The 26,433-nt window shown below is 45.4% G+C and overlaps 1 protein-coding gene across 1 annotated transcript; it reads right to left on the minus strand.

The window, feature by feature from the left end:
- Positions 1-7,512: 7,512 nt before the first annotated feature.
- RNASE2 (ribonuclease A family member 2) lies at positions 7,513-8,542 on the minus strand. Its single transcript, XM_047795819.1, has 2 exons — positions 8,368-8,542; positions 7,513-8,163 (listed from the first exon to the last, which is right to left on the minus strand). The coding sequence occupies exon 2, from the start codon at positions 8,156-8,158 to the stop codon at positions 7,688-7,690; it is 471 nt and encodes a 156-aa protein (XP_047651775.1). The 5' UTR covers positions 8,159-8,163; positions 8,368-8,542; the 3' UTR covers positions 7,513-7,687.
- Positions 8,543-26,433: the final 17,891 nt, after the last annotated feature.

The following is a 26,433-nucleotide window of genomic DNA, read 5'->3' on the forward strand; positions in this document are numbered from 1 at the left end:
GTTTAAAAAATATACTTAGCAGCTCCTTGGTGTTAGGTACTATTCTAGGCGCAAGTGATAGGGCAATAAACTGAGGCCTTTTAATCCGCATAGTGGATCTCGGCCAAAACCTTGGATTATTTCTCCCCTCATTGAGTGGAAAAATGCCACAATGTCAGCTGTGGTCAGTTGTGGGCCCTCAGGTGATGGCTGGGTCAAGGTAACACAGGCTTATCCTAAGACAGAGATGCAGGATTGCAAATGTCCATAGCTTGAGTTGTCTTGAGCTGCCAAGGCAAATAAATGGTACCTCCACTTCCTCTCACCTCGGAATAGTCCCAATATTGAGACTTGATCAGTTTCCATCATAGGATTCTGTAGTCAGGATCAGTTCAAGTGAGCCCCCAAAGCCAGGCTGGTGACAGGTTATGAAAGAATCACCTGAAGAACGATTTGGAAGTGCTCATTCCTGAGCTCCCAAACTCGGCAGTTTTCTAAATGCAACCAAGGCACAGGCGAGATTCACTTTGTGCCCAAGTGGAACACAAAACAGTTAGGTATCTGTGATCACCACAGAGGCTTAGTTTCTTCTCAGGCCTCTTAATAAAGACCATGGAGAATGCCCACTGAATTCAGCCTCATCTGACCTCTCAGTAAGACCATCCCACTTCTGAGATTCTGCAGAAGTCACTGAGGAGCGACCAGATAGGACACTTTCATTTGATAGATCAGCCATAAGCAATATGCACCTCCCACTGCCTACAAAAATACCTTGATACCAGAAAAACCATGTTGGATTTCTGGCCTCACAAATGTCAAAGGAGAGCAGCAGGTTTGGGGTGCACCCGGGTTTCAGTATGGGACCAACTGGCCTCGACCATACTCCCCGAGCTCTGCTCAGTATTCCACAGCAGCAAGACTCAAAGTTTGTGCTCTCACTATCACTTTAAACTCTAACGTTATGGAGAGCAACAAAGAGCTTTTGTTGATGTTGATTGTATCTATTTATATGTACCTTTTAGAAATTGGAACCAAGAAATTGTAGAATCCTTAATAATTAATTCACAAATCATTTAATAATACAACTATGGAATCTTTAAGTGTTGATATAGATCATAGTTTTAGGAAACCTTACCTTCTACAACAAAAAACCTGAGGGGGAAGAATGCCATTGTTCCACATTTTCCTTAATGGCTGACTCTATATAGAGAGCTGGATTCTCGTATCTGCCTTGGCATTCATCCACTTCTACTATGCTGTTTTGCTTCAAGAGGATCTGGCCTCCCATGGATATGTGGTTTGAAAGGTAAGGCCCTAATAGACACTGAAAAAAGGTCTGTGGGACCACCAGGGTCTTTAAACCACACTTGACCGAGTCAGTGCCTGAATCCCATTCCTCGGGTTAGAGTGGTTGATGGTGAGATCCACCCTTAACACAATCAGACACACTTGATGGGAATGTTGGTGAATGAAGACAGGGCCATCTTCTGCTGGAATTATTCTGTTGCTTTTTTTTAAGCGACCCCACCCCCGTCACACACACACACACACACACACACACACACACACACACACACACACTCCCAGACTAGGGGTCAGATCTGAGCTGCAGCTGCTGGCCTCCGGCTGCTCAACGTCAGCCACAGGCACAGCCATGTAGGATCGAAGCCGAGTCTTCGACCTACACCACAGCTCATGGCAACAGCTGATCCTTAACCCACTGAGCAAGGCCAGGGACCCAACCTACATCCTCATGGATACTAAACAGGTTCCTTACTGCTGAGCCACGATGAGAACTCCTGCTGGACTTATTTTCGAGAGTATAGGGTTTGGAGTTGTTGCAGTCACTTCAAAAATACGAGAGCAATTTGCCTGAAAGGAGCACCAAGATCTAGAAGAGACGGAAATGGAGACCGAGAAAGAGACTTAGGTTCTTTTTTCATCCTCTGAGTTCTGATAAGTTGCACATGAAGCCACAACAGTCCCTTATTTCTCAGGACAGTTGAACTGTTCCTTCAGACTGTTAGGACATCAGCAAGGCCGAGTCCTTGGAGGGAAGTGGTTTCAGCATGCCGTTGTGGTAGGAAGACCTCCTGAAACAGTCAAGGCTGTGGAGGACCCTGTGGGTCACGAGCTGGCCTAATTCCATGGAAAAGTGTGGAGGATACTAAAATAGCTGAACAAAGAAGGTACTTTACTCCTCCATATGGTTTTTAATCTCTTTGGTTTGGGTTTTTTTTTCTGTTTCCTTTGTTTTGTTTTTGTTTTCCATTGTAAGGCCTCACCTGTTTGTTTGTTTTGTTTTTTTCTTTCTAACAGCCTCACCTGAGGCCTATGGAAGTTCCTCAGGCTAGGGGTCAAGTAAGAGCTGCAACAGCTGCCCTACACCACAGCGACGGTAACTTGGGATCTGAGCCACACCTGGGACCTACACTGCAGCTTGCATCAGCGAGCGACCCTTAACCCACTGAGCAAGGCCAGGGATCTTACCTGCATCCTCATGGATACTAGTGGGGTTCTTAACCTGTTGAGCCACAGCAGGACCTCCCAATCTCTTTGTTTTTGAGCTCACCACTGCTGATTAAAGGATTGGGTCAAATCGCTCTCACAGCTTGTTAAAAGGCAAATGAAGGAGTTCCTGTCATGGCTCAGTGGTTAATGAACCTGACTAGCATCCATGAGTTAGATCCCTGGCCTCGCTCAGTGGGTTAAGGATCTGGTGTTGCTGTGAGCTGTAGTGTAGATCACAGACGTGGCTCAGATCCACCCTTGCTGGGGCTGTGGTGTAGGCCTACAGCTATAGCTACGATTCAACCCCTAGTCTGGGAACCTCCATATGCCATGGGTGCAGCCCTAAAAAGACAAAAAGACAAAAAAAAAAAGAAGGCAAGTGAAGAATTCATTATTTCTCATTATTAGCTACATCCTCGGCTCCTGGCTCCACTTCAGACAAATTTCACCCCACAGGTGGGATGAATTTCTAGCAAGTGCAGAAGTGCCATGCCCTAGTATACCTGGGTCCTGGTGTCTTGAGCCAGGTTTGCAAAAACGTCCAGATGTGCACCTGGGAGAAGATAGGGGTCATGTTGTCTAACTTGCTGGGGTGGGGGTGGGTGACATGGGAATGATGTAATGTGCTCGATGTTCCAGTTATCCATTGTGATCATCCTGCTACCCCTGTTCCCTGAGGTCTCTCACATCACCAACGCTGAACCCAATACACCTTTTATTTTAAATTTTTTGGCTTTTTTTTTTTTAGTGCCACACCCATGGCATATGGAGGTTCCCAAGCTAGCTGTCAAATCGGAGCTCCCAGTGCACACCACAGCCCCAGCAAGGCAGGATCCGAGACATGTCTGTGACCTACCCCACAGCTCATGGCAATGCCAGATGCTTGACCTACTGAGCGAGGCCAGAGCTCAAACCCTTGTCCTCCCAGATCCTAGTCCGGGTCGTTAGCTACTGAGCCATGAAGGGAACTTCCCAGTACACCTTTGAAGTAGTGAGAACTTTGAAGTTGGCGTTGTTCTTATGTGACTATTGTAACTCAGACTTGAGTCCCGAATAACAGGTAACTGTGCCATATTTCCATGTGCATCTGAGGAGGCAAATTTCATAACATGAGCGAAGTTTCCATTTCCCAAAAAAGAGGCTATTTGTCATAGGTACTTTGAATTGGGGCCGGGAACGGATTTCTGTGCTTCCTTCTCTCCTCAGTGCCTGACTCTCCTTTTTTTTCCTTCCAGTTTTATTGAGGTATAATTGACATATAGCACTGTGTAAGTTCAAGGTGTTTTCAGTATAATGATTTGACTTGCATACGTGCGGAAGTGATTACCACAATCACTTTAGTGAACTTTCATCCTCCCATCTAGATACAAATGAAAGCAATAGCAAAACTGTTTTTCCTTATGCTAAGAACACTTAGCATTTACTCTCTTAACAACTTCCATCTATAACAGACAGCAGAGTTCACTATACTTACCAGGTGGTACCTTACCCCCCTGGTGCTTATTGATCTTATCACTGCAGGTTTGTACTGGTCCACTCTCTTCATCCCGTTCCCCCAGCCCTCACCCCCTGCCTCTGATAACCACAAATCTGATCTCTTTTTCTATGAGTTTGCTTTGTTTGTTTGGTTGAGCATAATTGTTTTCTTTTATTTCTTTTTTTTTTTCTCTTTTTGTCTTTCCTAGGGCTGCACCTGTGGCATATGGAGGTTCCCAGGCTAGGGGTCGAATCGGAGCTGTAGCCGCTGGCCTATGCGAGAGCCACAGCAACGTGGGATCCGAGCTGCATCTGCGACCTACACCACAGCCCAGTGCAATGCCGGATCCTTAACCCACTGAGCGAGGCCAGGGACTGAACCCACAACCTCATGGTTCCTAGTCGGATTCGTTGACCACTCAGCCATGACGGGAAGTCCTGTTTGAGTATAACTGACCATCCACAGTATATCCAGTGTTGCTGGTACACCACAGAGTGATTCAATATTTCTATACATTTCAAAATCATCACCATGGTGTCTAATTGTCCTCTGTCCCCCTTCAAGGACAGTCCATAATTGCTGACGGTATACCCCACATGGTACGTGTATCCCCGTGGCTCATTTTTGTCACTGGAGGTTTGTACGCCTTCATCTATCTCCCTCACCTATTTCTTTGATCCCCTTACCCCGCTCTCCTCGGACAACCCCCTGTTTCTTCCCTGGATCCGTGGCTCTGTTTCTGTTTCGTTCGGCTCATTCCTTTGGTTTGGTTTTCAGACTCCCCGTGGAAGTGAGATCACCACTCCTGCCCTGACTGTGGGGTCTTCTCTCCCTGATCTTAGGGTCATTTGAGACACCCCCCCCCCCCCGCTGAGAGGAACCTGCTCAGCAACGTTCCTGATGATAAAACATAACATAAAATGAAAACGCTGGACTTCACAAAGCGGGTTAGAAGCATCAACTGCTTTCACGCCTCCACGACATCTTGGAGATCTGATACTATTTTGAGCAGTTTCCAAAATCGGAAATGGAGGCTTAGGGAGGACGAGGAGATGCCAGGGAACATATCCTTGGAATCTGCTGACGTGAAAACAATTGGCTTCTCTAGAAGTGGCCACCGTGGTGCTGGCCTCCGGTTCGGGGCCGTCAGATCTTGCGGGCCTGTCACAGAGGGTGTTGGGAGCCCAGCCACAGTTTCCTCTTCACAGGGCACAGAGCCCTCCTGGCTCTGCTTTGAGTCCTCCGGCCTCCTGGAAGGGAAGAGCTGCTTCTAAGCTTTAGGGCCACCGGTTCCCTGTGCCCCCAGCCCAGTCTTCAGCACAGGGACTGGGGAAGATGAGGAGCAGGGGAAGAGCAGGAGGAGGGTGGGGAAGCCAGGAGGGGTGGGAGGGAGAGCAGGGCCTCAGGGCCCAGTGACTCCAGCCTTGCAGTAGCCTGCCTCCTTCTTCTGTTGCTCCAAGGATGTTGAACGAGGGAGCTCATTTCAAGCTGCTCTTTATTGAGCTGAAGTAAGCGGATTCTGTGGAGCCCTGGAGTTCCCCAGACCCAGGGTCCCCAGGCAATAGCTTGAGTCAACAGATCCACCCGGAGGCTCAGAGCTTCCAGTGGCTTCTCCAGAGAAGATGCTGGGTACAGTACCCCCGAGAGCAAGAAGGGCTCACCTTATGGAGGGTGGGAGGAAAGGAAACGGCTTGATATCTGGGCCTGGAAGAGGAGCTGAAAAAAGGAGGTCAGAGGTACAGGAGTTCCCTGTGGCAGAGTGTAAGGCTCTGGCATTGTCAATGCAGTGGCTCAGGCTGGGGCGGTGGCGGGGGTTGGATCCCTAGCCCGGGAACTTCCCTATGTCATGGGTGTGGCCGAAACAAAAAAAAAGAAAAAAGAAAAGAAAAGGAAAGAAAGAAAACAGAGGTACAGATTTGATGGCATGCCCCCTGTGTTCTGTTCTGACTTCAGCACTGCAAAAGACTCACTCTGTCACCCAGACAATCTCCTGAAGGCTGCACTTGACCACAGTTTGCAAGGAGCTTTCCTTCCTGTTGCTCACTGATTCCTGAGAGTAGCCCTGTGGCGGAAGCAGAATAGGGCTGTCAGGATGCACCCCCTTTTATGTGGGTCTACATTTCCCTGATCCTGGAGACTGTGCCCCTTCCTGACTATGAATGAATATGGATGAGCCACTGGTTCATCCTTGGAGGAGATCCCAATTCCATGTCTCCTTCCTTGCCTTCCACCACCAGATGTCCAGCTGCTCCCCTCTCCAGGACACAGACGTTGCCAGGAAAGGGTCTCATGTCTTCTGCAGGTAGTAGTAAAACCTGTCCACCTGCCACCTGGACCACTTATCAGATTCCACATTAACCCCAAACTCTGGATCTGCCCTGTGGATAACCACGAAAACCTGAAGATTTGATATACATATTTTTTCTTAATTATTTATCTATTTATTTTTGTCTTTTTAGGGCTGCACCTGTGGCATAGGGAAGTTCCCAGGCTAGGGGTCGAGTCAGAGCTGCAGCTGGTGGCCCACGCCACAGCCACAGCAACACTGGATGTGAGCTGTGTTAGCGACCTACACCACAGCTCAAGGCAATGTCAGATCCTTAATGCACTGAGTGAGGCCAGGGATCCAACCTGTGTCCTCATGGATTCTAGTCAGATCTGGTAACAGATGAGCCACAATGGGAACTCCAATATGCTTTTCTTTCTTTCTTTCTTTCCTTCATTCTTTCCTTCCTTCCTTCTTTCTTTCTTTCTTTCTTTCTTTCTTTCTTTCTTTCTTTCTTTCTTCTTTCTTTCTTTCTTTTTCTTTCTTTCTTTCTTTCTTCTTTCTTTCTTTCTTTCTTTCTTTCTTTCTTTCTTTCTTTCCTTCTCTTTCTTTCTCTTTCTCTCTATTCTCCCCTCCCTCTCCCTCCCTCCTCCTCTCCCTCTCTCTTTCCTCCCCTGCCTCTCTCTCTGTCTTTCCTTTGATTTTTAGGGCCAAACCCAGGGCATATGGACGTTCCCAGGCTATGAGTCAAATTGGAGCTGCAACTGCTTAGCATACACCACAGCCACACCGCATCTGAGCAGCATCTGCAACCTACACTGCAGCTCATGGCAACACCAGATCCTTAACCCACTGAGCTGGGGCAGACAGCAAACTTGTGTCCTCATGGGTACTAGCCAGGTCATTACCACTGAACCACATCGGGAACTCCACACTTATTTTTTTCTTTTGCTTTTTATCACAATGAAGGCATTTCCTTCTTTAACTCATTTTTACACCATATAGGTCCCTTCGGTCATAACATTTACAATTCCTAATCAGAACCAAATACATTTATTTCTACGCAGTGGAGGCTTCGCCTCCTGGTATTGAAATAGGCAGCTGTGAGTTGAAGCCCCAGCTTCTTGGCCTAAGACAGAGAGAAGGACATGTCTGTGTGACTTCATGACACTCGGAGCCTCTTATGCTCACATCTCTCTATTTCCCACATTTCTAGATCAGAATGTAACTACAAGACAGCAGAAGGGCACAAACAGACACACAGAGCCTTGGGGCTGATTCTGTAGAGTTTATTGCAGGTGCACAAGGAGCTTGAGCTCAGCAAGGCTTAAAGGGGGTCAGTGGCTGCAGCGATGAGGACTGATGCTGATATCCGGGGTGGGTGGTGCAATGCGACCTTGGCTGTGACCATGGGGCTTGGCAGATGAGCGTGGCCCCAAGTTCCAGCGCACAGCTTAGATGATCTCGTCCAAGTGAACTGGCACCACAGGGTACCTGGGATCATCCCTTGGTGAACTGACGTTACAGGCAATGATGAAGCGCTTCCGTGTCTGTCTCCGTGCATATCTGCAGTCTGCATAATGCGGTGCATTTCTTGTGCGGTTACAGTGGGTTACAGCCACTTGAAAGCTACTCTCATGACAATTTGTCCAGCCTGACCTAGGACAGGTTATATTTCTGGTGTAACATACACGAGCTACAAGAGCAAAGCTTGTGTGAAGAAAAGTGTTTTGTCCTTTGCATACCCCTCTGTAACGGTTAACTGCCCGCATTGCAGGATCGCATTGAGACCGGGTCATATTTATGTGCTGGATCGTAAACCACTGAGCCCAGGTTAAACCGCCGGGTGGGGCATGGAGCGAGATCACCACTCCCAGGAGCCCCAGCAGCAAGAAGAGGCCAAGCCGGGAATCCCGCTGGACCATGTTTCCTGTGAAAAGATCATCTTCTGCATCTCGGCCCAGTAATGCCGCACCCCCTCCTCTCTCCCCCTGCTGTCACTGCCATTCCCTCTCCCTTCCTGTCTGCTCCCCAAAGCCTGTCACATGTCCTGGCACTAACTTCAGCTCACGTCTCCCCCAGCGGCTGCCTCCTGGCCGCCCTCCTGTCCCAGCTCTAGGGCCCATTGTCTTACCCAGTATCTTGGCTATGGCTCCTGAGAGAACGGATCCAGCTGGGGGTCCTGGGGCTCAGGGGCAGCTGGGCTGCCCCCATCCTTGGGACTGTGATATAGAGCAGGCCCTGTGGGTGGGGCCCTCAGAACTGGGAGGGTTGTGGGTACAGGACATGAAGAAACCCGCAGATTGGCACATGATCCACTTCTGCCATGAGCCTCTTTGCTTTATCATTTGCCTATCAATGCATACCCACAGACAGCACCCCTGCTGCTTCTGCTGTTAAGAAAAAAAAAAAGTCTAATTCCAGGCATCCTGTGCAGCGTAGATCTCTGCCACTGGATCTGGATTTGGGTTTTTTGTTTGTTTTTTCGGGCTGCACCCATGGCATATGAAGGATCCCAGGAAAGGGGTCGTATTAGAGCTGTAGCTGCTGGCCTACGCTACTACCAGAGCAACGTCAGATCCAAGCCGAGTCTGAGCCTTCACCACAGCTCACATCAAAGCTCGATCCTTAACCCACTAAGTGAGGCCAGGGATTCAACCTGCGTCCTCATGGATACTGGTCAGAGTCATTTCTGCCAAGCCAGAATGGAAACTCCGTGGATCTGGATTTTCTTCAATAAAAAATATCACTGACTTCTGAATGGTCATAGATTTTATTACTCAACTTGGGGCAAGGCCCTGAAAACCTGAGGTACAAAAAGGCATGTGCACTTATTACTCAGAATAAATGGACTGCTGTATAGCACTGGGAGCTAGATCTTGTCACTTGTGATGGAGCATGATGAAGGATAGCGTGAGAAAAGGAATGTATACATGTGTGGGACGGGGCCACTTTGCTGTTGAGTAGAGGACTGACAGAACACTGTAAACCAGCTATAATGGAGAAAATAAAAATCACTAAAAAAAAAAAAAGAAAAAGAAAAAAAAAAGGAGTTCCAGTCATGGTGCAGAGGAAACGAATCCAACTAAGAACCATGAGGTTTCGGGTTCCATCCCTGGCCTTGCTCAGCGGGTTAAGGATCTGGCGTTGCCAGGAACTGTGGTGTAGGTCACAGACATGGCTTGGACCCCACGTTGCTGTGGCTCTGGCGTGTAGGCTGGCAGCTGCAGCTCTGATTCAACCCCTAGCCTGGGGACCTCCATATGCTGTGGGAGCGGGCCTAGAAAGCAAAAACAAAACAGAACAAACAAACAAAAGAACAAGTTAGAGCCAGGGAGGGTTGTTTCCCCCAGAGGAGCCCAGGTCTCCTTTTCATTTTTAGTCATCTCCCTCCTTCCCTCTTACCCAAATGTTCTTTATCTCATCAGCTCTCTGTGCTGGCAACTTGAGCCCTCAGTTCCTCCTTGCTCAAAATCCTAGTGTTATTAATTTGTGATATATTTATGAGTTTTTGTTGTTGTCAGAATTGTTTTTTCTGCTCCTTGCGCATTGAATTCACTTTCTCTTGTTTTACCCCGGCCTGGTTTTTGCTCTTACTTCCTGTGAAGTAGCATAAACTAAAAACACTCAGAGGAAAATCTGCCAGAGAAGAGCAACGGGTGTCATGCAAGGGACTCCAACCTAGGGCTAGTGTTCTTTTCTTTTCTTTTCTCTTTTTTGCTTTTTCAGGGCTGCACTCACAGTATAGGGACGTTCCCAGGCTAGGGGTTGAATCCAAGCTGTAGCTGTGGCCTATACCACAGCCACAGCAAAGCAGGATCCAAGACACATCTGCCAACTACACCCCAGCTCAAGGCCAGGGATGGAAGCTATGTCCTCAAGGTTACCAGTCAGGTTCATTACTGCTGAACCTCACCAGAAACTCCAAATATTAACACCTCAAATTGGGATGGTTCACATAAAAATTTACATTTTTTATCTTTAAAAATCAACTTATCTTGGGGAGTTCCTGTCGTGGCTCAGCGGTTAACGTACCCAACTAGCATCCATGAGGACGAGGGTTTGATCCCTGGCCTCGCTCAGAGGGATAAGGATTTGGCATTGCTGTGAGCTGTGGTGTTGGTCCCAGCGGCAGCTTGGATCCAGCATTGCTGTGGCTGTGGTATAGGCTGGCAGCTACAGCTCTGATTGGACCCCTAGCCTGGGAACCTCCATATGCTGTGGGTGTGGCCCTAAAAAGACAAAAATCAATCAATCAAGCAAGCAAGCAAGCAAGCAAGCAAAATAAAAATCAACTTATCTATAAAAATCAGGACATGTTGGTTGGTGCATTGACCCTCCACTGCCACAAGGGATCAATTAGAGCTGAGAAGCCACCACGTCTGTTGAAGGTGGCAATAGTTCAGGGGTTTTTACTCACTCTGTTCCTATCTAGTCACATCCTATCTATTCACTCAGATACTGCCCATCATGCTTGTTACAAGTGTCTTGAGAAGCGACTCACACAATCTCAGGCCCTATGTGCAACCAACGTCCACCTTTAAAATTGTGTTCAGAGCACTCCTTCTACGCTTTACCTGATGGATTCACCTATTGCTTTCCTCCGTGCATTTTCAACGGCCCTCCCTTGTCTCCAGGAGTCGTACAAGTGATCTAGTTTGATATCTAAGAACTTCTGGAGAGGACTTCTTCATATGAAGCAGGAATAAATATAAGTCTATGTTAATCAAAATACACTGTAACTTTGTCTTTTAATAGACAAAAGCCACTTCTCTCTCATGGACTCTTTCTGTTACTTCGTAGGCATTGCCTCCCTCACAGCCCAATCCAGGGGCACATTTCTGGACCTGACCCATACTTCCACTGAGAGGAACAGCCAGAATTTAGCCCTAGTGTTATTACATCATTTTTTTTTTTAATCTAGGAATATTGTAAGGAAAAACCTTCTGCATTTGTGGTAAGAACCACTGTTGAGAACACCAGCCTCAGGCTTGATCAATACCGGCCTATTTGCAAAAATGTGATATTTAACGTTTGCAATTTCTTCAGCCCCACGGTATTCTTGCAATGTCTGTTCTTATCATGCTGGCAGGAAGATGCCAGCTGCCAATACCTACAAGCACAGCTTTCCTAACACAGATGTCTGTGGGAACATCAGTGCACAGAGCTTGCAGTTACCCCTTGACAGAGTGTCCTGATAACATGGTGCAGGCTAATTTCCTTGCAGCTAAGGTTGTGAGATTCGCTATTGTAAGTTCAAAAGATATTTGGTCTCTTGGAGTCAGCAGATGGCCTCACGCCTGCCTCTTGTATGGGAGTGCCTCCATATCTCCCCCATTGAACAAAAGCAAAACGTGACCCCTTCCAGCAGCTGACAGGTGAATCCATCAGGTAAAGCATAGAAGGAGTGCTCCCAATACAGTTTTAAAGGGGGAGGTTGGTTGCAGATAGGACCTGATATTGTGTGAGTCCCTTCTCAGGACACACGTGACCCACTTTGCCAGGCCAGGGATCAAACCCACACCTCCATGGCGACCGGACCCACTGGTGCAGTCGGGTTCTTGACCCACTGTGCCACAGTGGGAACTCCAACATCTTGTTTTACTCAAAAAGTCAGAGCAAAGAGAAAAGGATCATCACAAGAATTACATCTTTCTAATCTACATGGGAAGATAATCTGAAAAAGAATGGATGAATGTGTATGTGTAACTGGGGAAAAGAATCTGAAGAAGAATGGATGTGTGTGTGTGTGTAACTGAATCACTTTGTTGTACAGCAGAAATGATCACAACATTGTAAATCAACTAAATTTCAATAACATTTTTTTAAATAATAAAAAAAGAATTACGTCTTTCATCAATTCAGTAGTAACTCTGAGGAACTGTCTTACCAATCAATCAGAGAACCCTTCCATAATGATGAGAAAACTGTACCTGCACGATTTAGTCACTCCTTTGTGTAGAATTTGATAAAATAAGGCCAAATTATTGACTTTGGCCTTTGTTTTCTTCTACTCTCTGCGGGTCTTCTATTATTCTATGAAAATATTTTTCAAGGCGGAATTTTTTAAGTTACAGTTCTAGATAGAGCTGTCTACAAAGTATGAAGTGTGCCTAACAGATGGGAGATGAGATGATTAAAGTTATAGGGCACACAGATCAATCTTTTAAAATATTCATTGGCAGGTGTTATGTGAGTAATAACACATGATTTCATGTAGGTTATTGCATAGGACCAAGCATGTCAAAGCATGGGTGGATAAAACATTACATTTCTTACTAGCACAAGTGGATTGGAGCTGTGATTGGGGGTGCCTAGCATCTAGAAAGCCCTGAGATAAAACGTTTAGAGAGAAAACAGAGAAAGAAACACTAAGATTTGTGTATGTGTGTGGAAAGTTCACAGGGGAAAGAACACTTAAATCTAGGTGGAGTTAGGAGCTCCCGCCGTGGTGCAGTGAGGTAAGCATCTGACTGCAGTGCTCAAGTTTCTGCGGAGGCACCAGAACTTCAATATGCTGTTGGTGCAGCCCTAAAAAGAAAGAAGAAAAGAAAAAGAAAAAGAAATAAAGAGCTCCTGTTGGGGCTCAGTGGGTTAAGAATCTGACTAGTATACATGAGGCTGTGGGTCTGATCCCTAGCCTTGCTCAGTGGGTTAAGGACCTGGTGGGGTGCCATGAGTTGTGGTGTATGTTGCCAACAAGGCTCGGATCTCAGATGTTGTGGCTGGCAATTTAGGCTGGCAGCTGCAGCTCCAATTCAACCCCTAGCCTGGCAACTTCCATATGCTGCGGGTGCAGCCCTTTAAAAAAAAAAAAAAAAAAAAAGATAGAAAGAAGGAAAGAAAGAAAAAAAGAAAAGAAAACCCTGAGATAAACAGTTGGGCCTGCCACTGCACTCCACTTGCCTGAATTTCTCCATTTGTGCTAATCTACTCATTTCTAAACAACAGTCATCAACACTGACTTTTTTTGTTGTTTTTATTTTTTCATCTTTTCAGGGCCGCACCCGAGGCATATGGAGGTTCCCAGGCTAGGGGTCTAAGCGGAGCTGTAGCCGCCAGCCTATGCCAGAGCCACATCAACGCAGGATCCAAGCCACATCTGTGACCTACACCACAGCTCACGACAATGCTGGATCCTTAACCCACTGAGCGAGGCCAGCGATGGAACCCGCAACCTCATGGTTCCTAGTCAGATTCATTTCTGCTGTGCCACGACAGGAACTCCTGGTCTATGTTTCTAAATGTGATACTCTATGGTAGTTTTTTAGTATTATTGCTGTTTTCTAAGGAGAAGATAAACTGTTTTAAGTCCAGTTTTTTGATGGACCTTTTTTTTCTTCTTGTCCACTGTTGTCAATCACTGATAAGAGTTTGTAAATGTTTCTGGATTCCATTTAACTCATTTACAGAAACTTTCGGCTAGACCGCTCTCTCTACCTTCGTATCTTTACTGTATCTCTTCTTCTCTCGGTGACAAAAAATGGAAACCAGCAACACCATATCTCTCCCTCCCTCCCTCCCTTTTTCTTTCTCTCCTTCTTTCCTTCCTTCCTTCTTTCTTTCTTTCTTTCTTTCTTTCTTTCTTTCTTTCTTTCTTTCTTTCTTTCTTTCTTTCTTTCTTTCTTTCTTTCTTTCTTCCTTTCTTTCTTTCTTTCCTTCATTCTTTCTTTCTTTCTTTCTTTCCACCACACCTGCACCACGAAGACATTCTGGGGCCAGGGATGGAACCAGTGCCACGCAGTGACCCAAGCCACAGGAATAACTACTCTAGATCCTTAACCTGCTGAGCCACCAGGGAACTCCCAACACCACATATATTTCTATCTTCAGGGAGGGTCACCATCTTCCTGTAAAAACTCTTCTATGTTCAATTTACTAGAATACATTTTCAGATGTGCAAACGTATTTACATTATCCTCATAGAAATTTTCGTTGGCTAAACTACATATTGTTCGGTACTTGCCACTGATCACAAACACTAATTTTAGGTAACATGCTTTTTCCTATTGGATGACTAGGTTAGTCTCACACTACAAATGTATGTTTTCCCTTAATATAAAGACAAGTTTTTTAGAGTTCCACCTGTGGCACAGCGGGTTAAGGATCTGGCACTGCCACAGCTGAGGCTGAGCTGAGGTTCCTGGCCCAGGCACTTCCACTATGCCATGGGTATGGCGGAAAAAAACAAAAAGACAAGATTTTTCATGGAGAACAAATTTCTACATCTTTCCTTGTCCTGCTGCCTGAAATATGCCCTCTTCCGAAAGTTAAGTTCAGATAAAGGACATTGATTTGAATTAGAGCTCTAGTGCTTATGAGTAATAAGACACTATATGTACTACTTGGCCGAGGGGAACACACCAGACCATTGGATTCTTTAAGCCCAGAGGCCAGTTATGCGGGGCCAAAAACCGTGAACGCTGCAAATAATGACACATACTTGTCAGAACTGTTGTGTGAATTCACCAAGAATGGCTAAGCATGGTGAAGTTCAGAAAGAGGCAGTTCCTCTTTCCTTGGCCAACTATAAAGTAGAGAGAAGCTAAAGAATATTGACATCTAGGTATTAGATCCCACTCAGTTTTTTGCCTGTTATTAGTCAGAGTTTGCCCTGTTGCCTAATTAGACAAAAGGCTTCTGAGACCTACCTGCAAGGGAGACCTATCAAGATAAAAATCTATGATGGGAGTTCCCATTGTGGCACAGCAGAACTGAATCCGACTAGGATCAGTGAGGATGCGGGTTTGATCCCTGGCCTCGCTCAGTGGGTCGGGGATCCAGCGTTGCCGTGAGCTGTGGTGTAGGTCACAGAGGCGGCTCAGATCTGGCATTGCTGTGGATGCAGTACAGGCCAGCAGCTGTAGCTCTGATTAGACCCCTCGCCTGGGAACTTTTCCATATGCTGCGTGTGTAGTTCTGGAAAGCAAAAAAAAAGAAAAAAAGATCAGATCCACGAAATCTGCTTACTTTACAGCTTGTTGGTTGACTGTATGTGTCCCTCCCACCACCTTCATTAGCAGGCTCCCTAACCCAGCTGATTTTGGAGTTCTGGGAAGACATACTGACTCCTTCCCTTGCCTTCCTGAAATGCAGACCCAAGTCTTAGACAGCTTCTCCTGTAATAAGACCTCTCACAATTTAAATTGTAGAGACAGAAACAATGTAATCTTTACACAAAAGTGATTTTTTTGGCCTAAATCCACCAACGATCGCTTTTCAGAAAAAGGATAGATTTGATTGGATTAACGATTCTCACATGGAAACTCAATTTGCAAACAAAATAGTCCTCCTTGTCTGAACACACATAAACCAATGTGTACACACAGAAAATCCCACATGGGTCCATTCACACAAGGAATGCTTAATGAGAGAGTGAAAGACAGGCAGGGACTAAACTGAAAGAGATCTTTAGTCTATAACCTTTATTTTATTTTATTTTATTTTATTTTATTTTATAATTTTTTGGCCACCCCACGGCATATGGATCAGATCCCAGTCACTGTTGCAACTGAGAAGAGGCATCTCGGAATCCTTAACCCACTGTGCTGGGCCGGGGATCAAACCTTCATCCCAGCACTGCAGAGACGTTGCCCGCCCAGTTGTGACACCAAGGGAACTCCTGTAACCTTCATTGTAGAGATAAGGAGTGGAAGGATGGGGAGATTTGCCCACCTCCAATAGCAAGCTCGGGACGGACGGCACCAAACTGCAGGTGTCTTCCTCCACGTTTGTGGTGACGTCATAGGCACTCTGTGTGATGCTTGTAAAGACTCCAGGTGTGAAACAGGAAGCATGAAATTAGTCCTACCCGGCAACCTGTTTAAGATCACTGACAGACCCGAGCGTTTTCCTTATGGCCCTCACTCCAAGATCTGGAAAGGAAATACACACAATGTGATTTTTACAGGATTAGAGGAAGGAGGCAAGGCCATGGAGGTTCCGTTTCTGCTGGGAGTATCCTTTGCTAAAAGGGACATGTTCATAGCTGTGAATGTCATCTGCTCTACAAAAGCCCTCCACTGGGACTCCCCGGTATTCAAAAAGGAGTCAGAATATCAGCCCCAGAGACAGGAACTTTACTGACTCCCTGGGCACCAGTTGGGAAGTTTCCTGACGACAGGCCCTGTACAAGGAACAGCTGGGAATCTTTTGGATTTATTTGTTTTTTTGGTTTTGGTTTTGGTTTTGGTTTTTTGGCCATACCTGCAGCATGCAAAAGTTACTGGGCCAGGGATTGAACCTTTTTAGGTTGACTGCTCAAGTAAGGAGCAAGAAACACTTCAGTTTGAAAATAGCTTTGTGGAGTTCCTGTCGTGGTGCAGTGGTTAACAAATCCGACTAGGCACCATGAGGCTGCAGGTTTGATCCCTGGCCTTGCTCAGTGGGTTAAGGATCTGGCATTGCTGTGAGCTGTGGTGTAGGTTGCAGACGAGGCTCCGATCTGGCGTTGCTGTGGCTCTGGTGTAGGGCGGCAGCTACAGCTCCAATTACACCCCTAGCCTGGGAATCTCCATATGCCACAGGAGCGGTCCTAGAAAAGACAAGAGAACGAAAAGAAAATAGCTTTGTATGCCAGGTGCATCAAGGGGTGAGGGGGCGGTAGGCACCTCCTTTACTGGCAAGTCCTTCTCTGCTCTCTTCATCTCTTACCCAGAGAAATGGGGGGATGGGGTAGTCATGGGGTAGAAGGAGCATTTGAGAACAATAGTTGGCATGAGTACCAGAAGAATAAGTGTAGCAAGGGGCCAGAGGGGACATCAAGTGCTTGGGCCAAGACTACTTCGAAATAGGCATCTTGGGGGAAAGGGACCTTAACCTGCTCCCTGACTCCACTCTTCCTTGACCTGCTTTCACAGGGAACATGAATCTCACGTGGACCCTTCTTTTCCTCTTCCTCCTCTTGGAGCAAACTGTCTTTACTCTAAGTCTGCCCTTCTCAAGACGACATATAGACAACCCCGTGTCATGGGTCCCTGGAGGACACCACCGGTACTGTGACGTGATGATGAGGCGACGGTGGCTGATTCGTGGGGGTAAATGCAAGCAGATCAATACCTTCATTCACGAGGACCTGGCTACCATAGCGGATTTCTGCAGAACACCACCTGTGCCCTGTACCGGCAGCCGCTCCTTGCAAAGTTGCCACAATAGCACTCGTGATGTCAGCGTCACTGACTGCTTTGCCAGAGCAGGGACCCGGCCCCCCTACTGCCACTACCATAAGAAAGACTCCACCAGGCCCATCCGTGTGGGCTGTGAGGAAGGAGCCCCTGTTCACCTGGACGCCTAGACTCCTCCCAGCCCTGCCACTGCAAAGCACAGTGACTTGCACCCTTCCTCCAGATCTTTGAGGCCCTGCCAAAGTCTTCTCTGTAAATGCTTCTTCCCTTGCCAACAAATCACCTATTGTTTCCAGGCAGGAGTATCTCCCTCTTAGCCTCTCCCCCAACCCTAACTCCACACCCTACCCCACACTCCCGCTATGGGATCAGGTATTTGGGTGCAAGACAAGATGGGGTGGGGGGATAAAGCCCTCTTACCTTGTAAAGGGCATCTACCCTGGAAGAGCCTTGCTCCCACGGAGCGGTTGCTCAAGCCGGGGCGGGGGCTGAGCTAATTAGCCCATGAGCCACTCTAAGAAGAACTCCCAAAGAGGCTGGCCCTGGGCAGCCCTGTGTGGTCTAGCTCCCAGGATCCTCCTCCTGGACCTTCGGCTCCCTTCTCCCCAGTGGGGTCCCTGCGGAGACGATTAGGGAAGATACCCGAGAGGGAAACCTGCTTTCTCTGTAGAAACAAACCCCTGCTGCTCAGGGCACGGCCCAGGGAGAAGTGGCAGAGCTGGCGACTCCACAGCGAGCGGTCCCGTCCATCTCACTGGCCCGCAGGGGGCGCTGCGCCACAAGAGTCCCCTTGCCAAGCAGAGACCAGCGCTTCTTCCTAATTTCTGCTCAGGGCAGCGGGAGATGGATTGGAAGTTTCTTAGTTACCAATCCAGGGCTGGAGTATAATAGGTGAATTAACAGAAAATTCAGCCAGCACAAATACACCCTGATGTTCAAAAAACAGACTTTTGAAATTACGGTAGCATTCATGCTCTCGTGCTCTTTAGTATTTAACTTGCCACCTTCAGATCTACACCCTAGCACAGCAAGTATAGAGGAAAGGAAACAGATAGGTACATAGCACTGACTTGTGCTATAAGCTTTGCAGTTTGGCTGCACTGGAAAAGAGCCTATTTCTTTCTTGGACTCTATTACGTGCATACACAATCCCCTTCTGAAGGAAGCTTTTCTACCCACAAGAGGGAGCAGCTGGCTATAAGCGACCATGTTCTCTGCGACTCCAACAAAATGGTGACACGGCTTTGAATCAAAGGACCACACCAGACTCTAGGGCAGCCATCCAGGGACTGACTGGGCAGGTGTCTGTGGCATACACTGGAATGGGCATTTTACCCTCTTGGAATAATTGGGACAAAACTGGATACTCATATTTTCATTTTTTCCCCTGATGCCAGCAGCTCATATTGTGTTGTCTTCTTTTGTGACCTTTGGGGCATAGCTTAATGCTTACTATAAACTGTGCTTTCAATAAATATTTAAGGGGCCAATGTGTTAAATCCTGGTGGTGCTATGGATTTTTTGTAGACTCCCATTTTCAGAATGGGAAAATTTCCTTCTCTTCTACTCCTGAATAGATTCTGAATTTTATTGAATGATTTTTCTGCATCTAACCCTACAACCATATAGTATTTCTTAATAAAATAAATGAATTTTATTAATGGATTTTAGAATATTAAACCAACCTTGGATAAACTCAATTTGGATACACTAAAAAAACCCCACAAAAATCTGGAGTTTCCATTGTGACACAGTGGTAATGAATCCGACTAGTATCCATAAGGATTTGGGTTCGGTCTCTGACCCAGGTCAGTGGGCTGGGGATCCAGTGTTGCTGAGACCTGTGTAGGTTGCAGACACAGCTCATATTCCTTGCGACTGTGGCTGCGACCACAGTCTGATTCGACTGCTAGCTTGGGAACTTCCATATGCCCTAGGTGTGGCCCTAAAAAGCAAAAAACAAAAACAACAAAACAAACAAAGAAAACTTTGAATTTAGTTTGCCAATATTTAAGAATATATATATATATATATATATATATATATATATATATGTATACATACACACTTTTTTTTTTTAATTGCCGCATCCGCAGGTGTATGGCAGTTCCCAGTCCAGGGATTGAATCCAAACTGCAGCTGTGACCTAAGCTGGGGGAGGCAGGGACAATGCCCCTGCAGTCACACCCCACCCCCACCATGTATGGAAGTTCCTGGGCCAGGGATTGAATCAGGGCCCCTGCCCCACTGTAGCTCCTCTTGTCTCTAGCAATGGCTTCAATCTCCTGAAGTCACCCTTCTGCACCTCTCTTTCACGTACCTTCCAGCCATGGAGATGGTATAGCATGAGGCTTTGGCGCTCATGCAAAAGGCTGGAGGCACAGCCCTGAAGGTTATGTAGATTACTTTCCCATGTCATCTACACTCTCCCAGCTGTGTACCATATTAAGATCTTGCCAACAGTTTCCTGTCCACCTGTGAACACCTATACATATTTCAAGTCCCTGGAGACTTACTTGGAACAAGTCCTATTCCTTTCTTTATGTTCCTTGGACATTTAAGACTTTGTATCAGAGTTCCCGTTGTGGCGCGGTGGTTAACGAATCTGACTAGCAACCATGAGGTTGAGGGTTTGATCCCTGGCCTCGCTCAGTGGGTTAAGGATCCAGTGTTGCCATGAGCTGTGGTGTAGTTTGCAGATGCGGCTCAGATCCCATGTTGCTGTGGCTCTGGCATAGGCCGGCGGCTATGGCTCCGATTCGACCCCTAGCCTGGGAACTTCCATATGCCTCGGGATCGATCCAAGAAATGGCAAAAAGACAAAAAAAAAAAAAGACTATAGTTCTATAGTTTGTCTCCCCATATAGAACTATAAGTCCTCTGAGGGCAGGGACTGTGTCTCAACTATCTATGTATTAATGATGACTAGTGCATTGTAGATGGTTGACAAATAATTGTCATATGAGTTAATTACAGTGGGGAGTTACCATTGTGGCTCAGCGGGTTAAGAACCCGACATACTGTTCCTGAGGATTAGGGTTCTATTCCTGGCCATGCTCAGTGGGTTAAGGATCTACTACAGTGTAAGTCACAGATGCGGCTTAGATCTGGCATTGCTGTGGCTGTGGTGCAGGCTGGCATCTGCAGCTCTAATTGAACCCCTAGCCTGGGAATTTTCATATGCCACAGGTGTGGCCTCAAAAAAAAAAGTTAATTATAGTGAACATCTATCATAAGAACGGTCAGTGAGGTAAAAGGAAGCATAATGTAACATCGCTATATTAGTTTGCTTTCTTTCCATTTAGTTAGAAACTAAATTTAGAGAGAGAGACAACTGAAAAGTCAAGGCCACAAAAAACGTAAGCAGTTCAGAAATAGGTGCTGTGAATTCAGAGGAAGATTAGATCACTCAGGGCCAAAATGACTAGGTAACTTGATTGAGGATCATGGGGTAGTTGAAGTTTGAAGACGAACAGGCGTGAATGGATGGATAAAAGCACCTTAGGCGGCAGGAGTGACAAATGATTCAAAAGGAAAATTCAGAAAATGGTATAGTGTGCAGCCGCAGATAACCAAGACAGTGTTATTAACCTTAGGTTATACTGAGGCATCGGGCTCAAACTCATATCTGTGTACCCCCACAACTCATCCTTTTTTTTTTTTTCCCACTGCATTATGTTCCATAAATTCACAAATGAAGAGTTAAACATGGAATCAGGAGCAGGAAGTGGTTTAGAGGCAGATGATAAGAGGCTGATAAACAAACCCACAATGGGACAGGTCTCTCATTTCTTTCTTGAGGTTAACCCATTTGGACAAGATGGGCAGATTATAAGGAGCAGCCCTAAGGGGCCGGAAGGTCAATGAAAGTTCAGGGCAAAATTCCCCCCAATCTAATTTTAAATCCTTTTTTCTGGAAGAGGACATTCTCTGGAACCGACCAATCAGCAGCATCTTAGAAATGTTGAATAAATACTCCATTGTTCCCTAAGAACTTAAATCAATAAGGATCTCATTATTTAGGTGAATAAGGGCTGCAACAACTCCAGTCACCAGAGCTGGCTGACCAGTTTCCAGTTCTGAAATGCTATTGGCAATGATCTGATTTGAAGACTAACAGGGATTAAGGGCTCTTGAGAGGGAGTTCAGGAGAAAGGGCAGGGAAGGGACAAGGCACACTACAGCTCAGGGTCCACTCCTTCCCTCTCCTTGGCTAATCCTCTGTCAACCACACAGAACTGATTATCCAAGCTTCAGCTGCACTGTATAGACACCTCTTCCTCCACTCTCACCAGTTACTTTTTACAGTCTTCTTTGTCTCATACTACCACCAGCTCCCCCCACCCCAGACTGAGGCACTGCCATGGCTCCCATAGTCCTCCCTCTAGAATTATGCTTGGTTTATACACAGAGTCCCAGCTGGGTCTCAGAGGCACCACTTTGATCTTCTCACTGCCTGCATGTTCCCTTACCATTAATCTCACTGTGTCTACATGTCTCATGACTTTCGCAGGTACCCCAAGCCTGGATCTTCCTGTCCTGTATTCCCTGATATGTTCCTCCAGTTGTGCAGCTCTTGAGTCTGTATAAAGATATAAAGATAGAATTTAGATGCTTGTCCCTCCCAATCAAAAACTCCAATCTCTGTCACCCCTACTGGTCACTACTGGTAATACTACTGCTACTACAACATCAATTAAGGGTTTACTATGTGCTCCAAATAGTGACCATATCTGAATTGGAACATTTTTAAGAGTGAAAAGGAGCACTACTATCAATTTTGCCAGAGGAGCAAGCATAGACTGGGACGGTTGTGGGCAAACAGGGGCATGAATCACTGTTTCTTATTACCTCACATGGCAGAAGGGGCGAGGGAGCTCTCGGGATCTCTAATCCCATTCATCAGGGCTCTGCCCTCTAGACCTAATCAGTTCCCTAATGCTCTACCTCCTAACACCATCATATTTAGAGTTAGAGTTTTTGTTTTTTTGTCTGCTTGGCTGCACCCTCGGCATATGGAAGTTCCCAGGCCAGGGATCAAATCCAAGCCACTGCAGTGACAATGTTGGATCCCTAAAGTGCTGCACCACAAGAGACCTCCCAAGATCAGATCTGATTTGATTTGATTGTCTTTTTAGGGCCACACCCACGGCATATGGAAGTTCCTAGGCTAGGGGTCGAATCTGAGCTGTAGCCCCAGGCCTACATGACAGCCACAGCGACATGGGATCCGAGCCACATCTGTGACCTGCACCACAGCTCATGGCAACGCAGGATCCTTAAGCCACTGAGTGAGGCCAGGGATCAAACCCACAACCTCATGGTTCCTAGTCAGATGCGTTTCTGCTGCACCACGATTGGAACTTCCCAGGGTCAGATTTTAATATATGAAATTTGAGAAGACACAAGCATTCAGTAAGGTAGTTTAGTTATTTCCAATTTACAGCTAAGGAAACAAACTACAGAAGTTGAAAATTGGGATTTCCTGTTGTGGCGCAGCAGAAATGAATCCAACTAGTATCCATGAGGATGTGAGTTACATCGTTGGCAGATCTGGTGTTGCCCTGAACTGTGGTATAGGTCACAGATGAGGCTTGGATCCTGAATTGCTGTGGCTGTGGCATTGGCCGGCAGCTGTAGCTCCCTTTTGGCCCCTAGCCTGGGAACGTACATATGCCGCAGGTACGGCCCCCCCAAAAAAAATAAATAAAAAAAAATCCAAAAAAAATAAATAAATAAGGAAGTTGAAAATGATCTTTAAAATAGTAAATACTGGAGTTCCCGTCGTGGCACAGCGGAAATGAATCCGATTAGGAACCATGAGGTTGAGGGTTCGATCCCTGGCCTTGCTCAGTGGGTTAAGGATCCAGCGTTGCCGTGAGCTGTGATGTAGTTCACAGAAGCGGTTTGGATCTGGCGTTGCTGTGGCTGTGGCCTAGGCTGTGGCTCTGGTGAAGGCCGGCAGCTACAGCTCTGATTCACCCCTAGCCTGGAAACCTCCCTATGCCACAGGTGTGACCCTAGAAAGACAAAAAGACAAAAAACACAACAAAACAAAAAATAGTAAATACTGTCGGCACTTCCAAAGTCCCCTACCATGTACTCTTCCCTGACCACAGCCTCCTCTTTCCCTCTAGAAGAAACTATTATATTTGTGTTTGAAATAGCAAATTCCAGGGAGTTCCCATCGTGGCTCATTGGTTTATGAATCTGACTAGGAACCATGAGATTCCGGGTTCGATCCCTGACCTTTCTCAGTGGATTAAGGATCCGGCGTCTCTGTGAGCTGTGGTGTAGGTCACAGATGTGGCTCGGATCCCGTGTTGCTGTGGCTGTGGTGTAGGTAGGCCAGCGACTACAGCTCTGATTCGACCTCTAGCCTGGGAACCTCCGTATTCTGTGAGTGAGGCCCTATAAAGCAAAAAAAGAAAAGAAAAGAAAAAGAAATAGCAATTTCCTTTCTTCTTTTGGTAGTTTTATTTCCTTTGTATATATCTCTAAACAATACAGTTTAATTTTGCCTGTTCTTGAATTTTATCTAAACAGAATCACATTGAACATATTTTGTATAACTAAGCATCATGTTTATGAAATCCATTCATGATACTTTTTTTTCACTTTCATCGCTCTTTAGATTCTAATGCCCAAATGTGCTGCAGTTTGTATGACATATCTTTTTTATTTTTTCCTCCTCAAGCTTAATGAATCTTATGTTTTTGAAGTTTCTTCTGTGAATAGTAAAGAGATTTCCCCCCCCATTAATCTTGTCTTTTAACTGAACCGTTTAGTACATTTATATTTATTTTAATTATTCATCTTTGGGAGTTCCCACTGTGGCGCAGCGGTTGACAAATCCGACTAGGAACCATGAGGTTGCGGGTTCGATCCCTGGCCTTGCTCAGTGGGTTAAGGATCTGGTGTTGCCGTGAGCTGTGGTGTAGGTTGCAGACACCGCTCAGATCCTACGTTGCTGTGGCTCTGTGGCTCTGGTGTAGGCAGGTGGCTACAGCTCCGATTCAACCCCTAGCCTGGGAACCTTCATATGGTTGGGAGCGGCCCAAGAAATGGCAAAAAGACCAAAAAAAATTATTCATCTTTATTTTCCTCAGTGTACATTTACCACTTTACATTGTTTTGTTTTGTTTTGTTTTCTGTCTCATTTGTATCTGTATTTATATTTCCTGTCCTTTCTTTACTTCTTTTGGATTAGTTATGTATCTGTCAGCCATTCTATGAGAACCACTAAGGTTATTTACAAGTGTTTCTTTCTCTTGTTTCAGGTACCTAAAACGATTCGACCTCTCTGTCCCTTGTACTTATGTATGACCACGTGATTTTCTCTGGTCAATGAAGTGTAAGTAGAATGACAAATGTCCCTCCTGCCAGAAGGGTTAAGAGCAGGCCTGTGGGTTGAAGAAAGTGTCCCTTTCCTCTGTCTCTGTGATCGTGAAAGTGTGCGTCAAAATGAAGCCTATGTCAGCCTGTGTTCCCAAGTGACTACAGTGGGCAGAACTGTAGCTGGACCAGGATAAACATGTAGTAGAAATGAAAAATAAACTTTAAACTATTGACATTTTGAGGTGGTTACTGCAGCACAACCTAGCTTATCCTAACTGATCCGCATTCCACTTATTCTCTCTGCTAGCTTGGAATTCATTACATTGTGATTCTATTCTTTTCATTGTTTATCTTAGAAGTTCCAAAATGCACACTAAGCCTGTAAAAGTTTAAATTTAATCAATACCTTTTAGTCATCTCTGGAACAGTTGACAACTTATAACACTTCAAAATTATGTTACCAATGTTGTATATTCTTTTTCCAATGTTGTATATTTTAACTTTTTAATATGCTAAGACATTGTTTTATATAGTAATTTTAAAATATTTTCTCACATATTTATCATGCTCTTTGTTTTTTATTTCTTCCTGTAATTCTTATTTTTTTATTTTAAATGATTTTTATTTTTTCCATTTATAGCTGGTTTACAGTGTTCTGTCAATTTTCCACTGTACAGCAAGTTGACCCAGTCACACATACATATATACTTCTTTTTCTCACATTATCATGCTCCATCATGTGACTAGATGTAGTTCCCAGTGCTGAATTCCATATTTTAAATCTATTTCAGTTTTATCTTTTATCATTTTTAAAATTTTTATTAAAGTATAGTTTATTTACAGTGTTGTTTTCCTGAATTCCATTTAGTAGTTTTCTCTTCAACCTGAAGTACATGCTTTGAAATTTCCTTTAGTGAAGTATTACTAATTATAAACTCTATTTAGTCTTATTTGTCTGACAATGCTTTAATTTACATTCTTATTTAAGTGACAGGATAAATAATTCTAGATTGGTAAAGATTTTTTTTTCAGTACTTTAAACCTAATAGTCCTCTGTTTCTGGCTTCTACAGACTCTATTGAGAAGTCAGTTATCACTCAGTCATCCCTCTGAAAATAATTTTGCAAAACTCATAGTCTATCTTTCTCATTATATTGGATAGTCCTCCTATGTTCTTTGTCTTGTAAATGAATCACCTAAGCCAGAATCCCTAGGGTCATCATTTCTGAGGAACTCCTGTGCTGTTGGACATTCTGTTAGCAACAAAGGAGGAAGTAGAATATATTTTATGATCTTTGTTGCTATGATCTGACCTGCAAATGTCAACACTTTTGGACATCTATGAACTTCTGTGGACAAAAACTTAAGACACAGTAAACAGGGTAGAGGAGTTCCTGTCATGGCTCAGCAAAAATGAATCTGACTACTAACCATGAGGAAGCAGGTTCAATCCCTGGACTCGCTCAGTGGGTTAAGGATCCGGCGTTGCCATGAGCTGTGGTGTAGGTCAACGATGTGGCTTGGATCTGGCATTGCTGTGGCTGTGGCACAGGCCAGCGGCTATAGCTCTGATTCAACTCCTAGCCTGAGAACTTCCATATGCCTGCAGGTGTGGCCCTAAAAAGACAGAAAAAAAAAAAAAGAGAGAAAATAGGTTAGAGTAAAAAACTTTTAAAGTTAAAAAGGAATGGATATTTAAAATTTTCAAAAAGATTTATTGAAGTATAGTTGATTTACGA

Source organism: Phacochoerus africanus, chromosome 9, assembly GCF_016906955.1.
Source record: "Phacochoerus africanus isolate WHEZ1 chromosome 9, ROS_Pafr_v1, whole genome shotgun sequence".
In the NCBI taxonomy this organism is placed as follows: domain Eukaryota; kingdom Metazoa; phylum Chordata; class Mammalia; order Artiodactyla; family Suidae; genus Phacochoerus; species Phacochoerus africanus.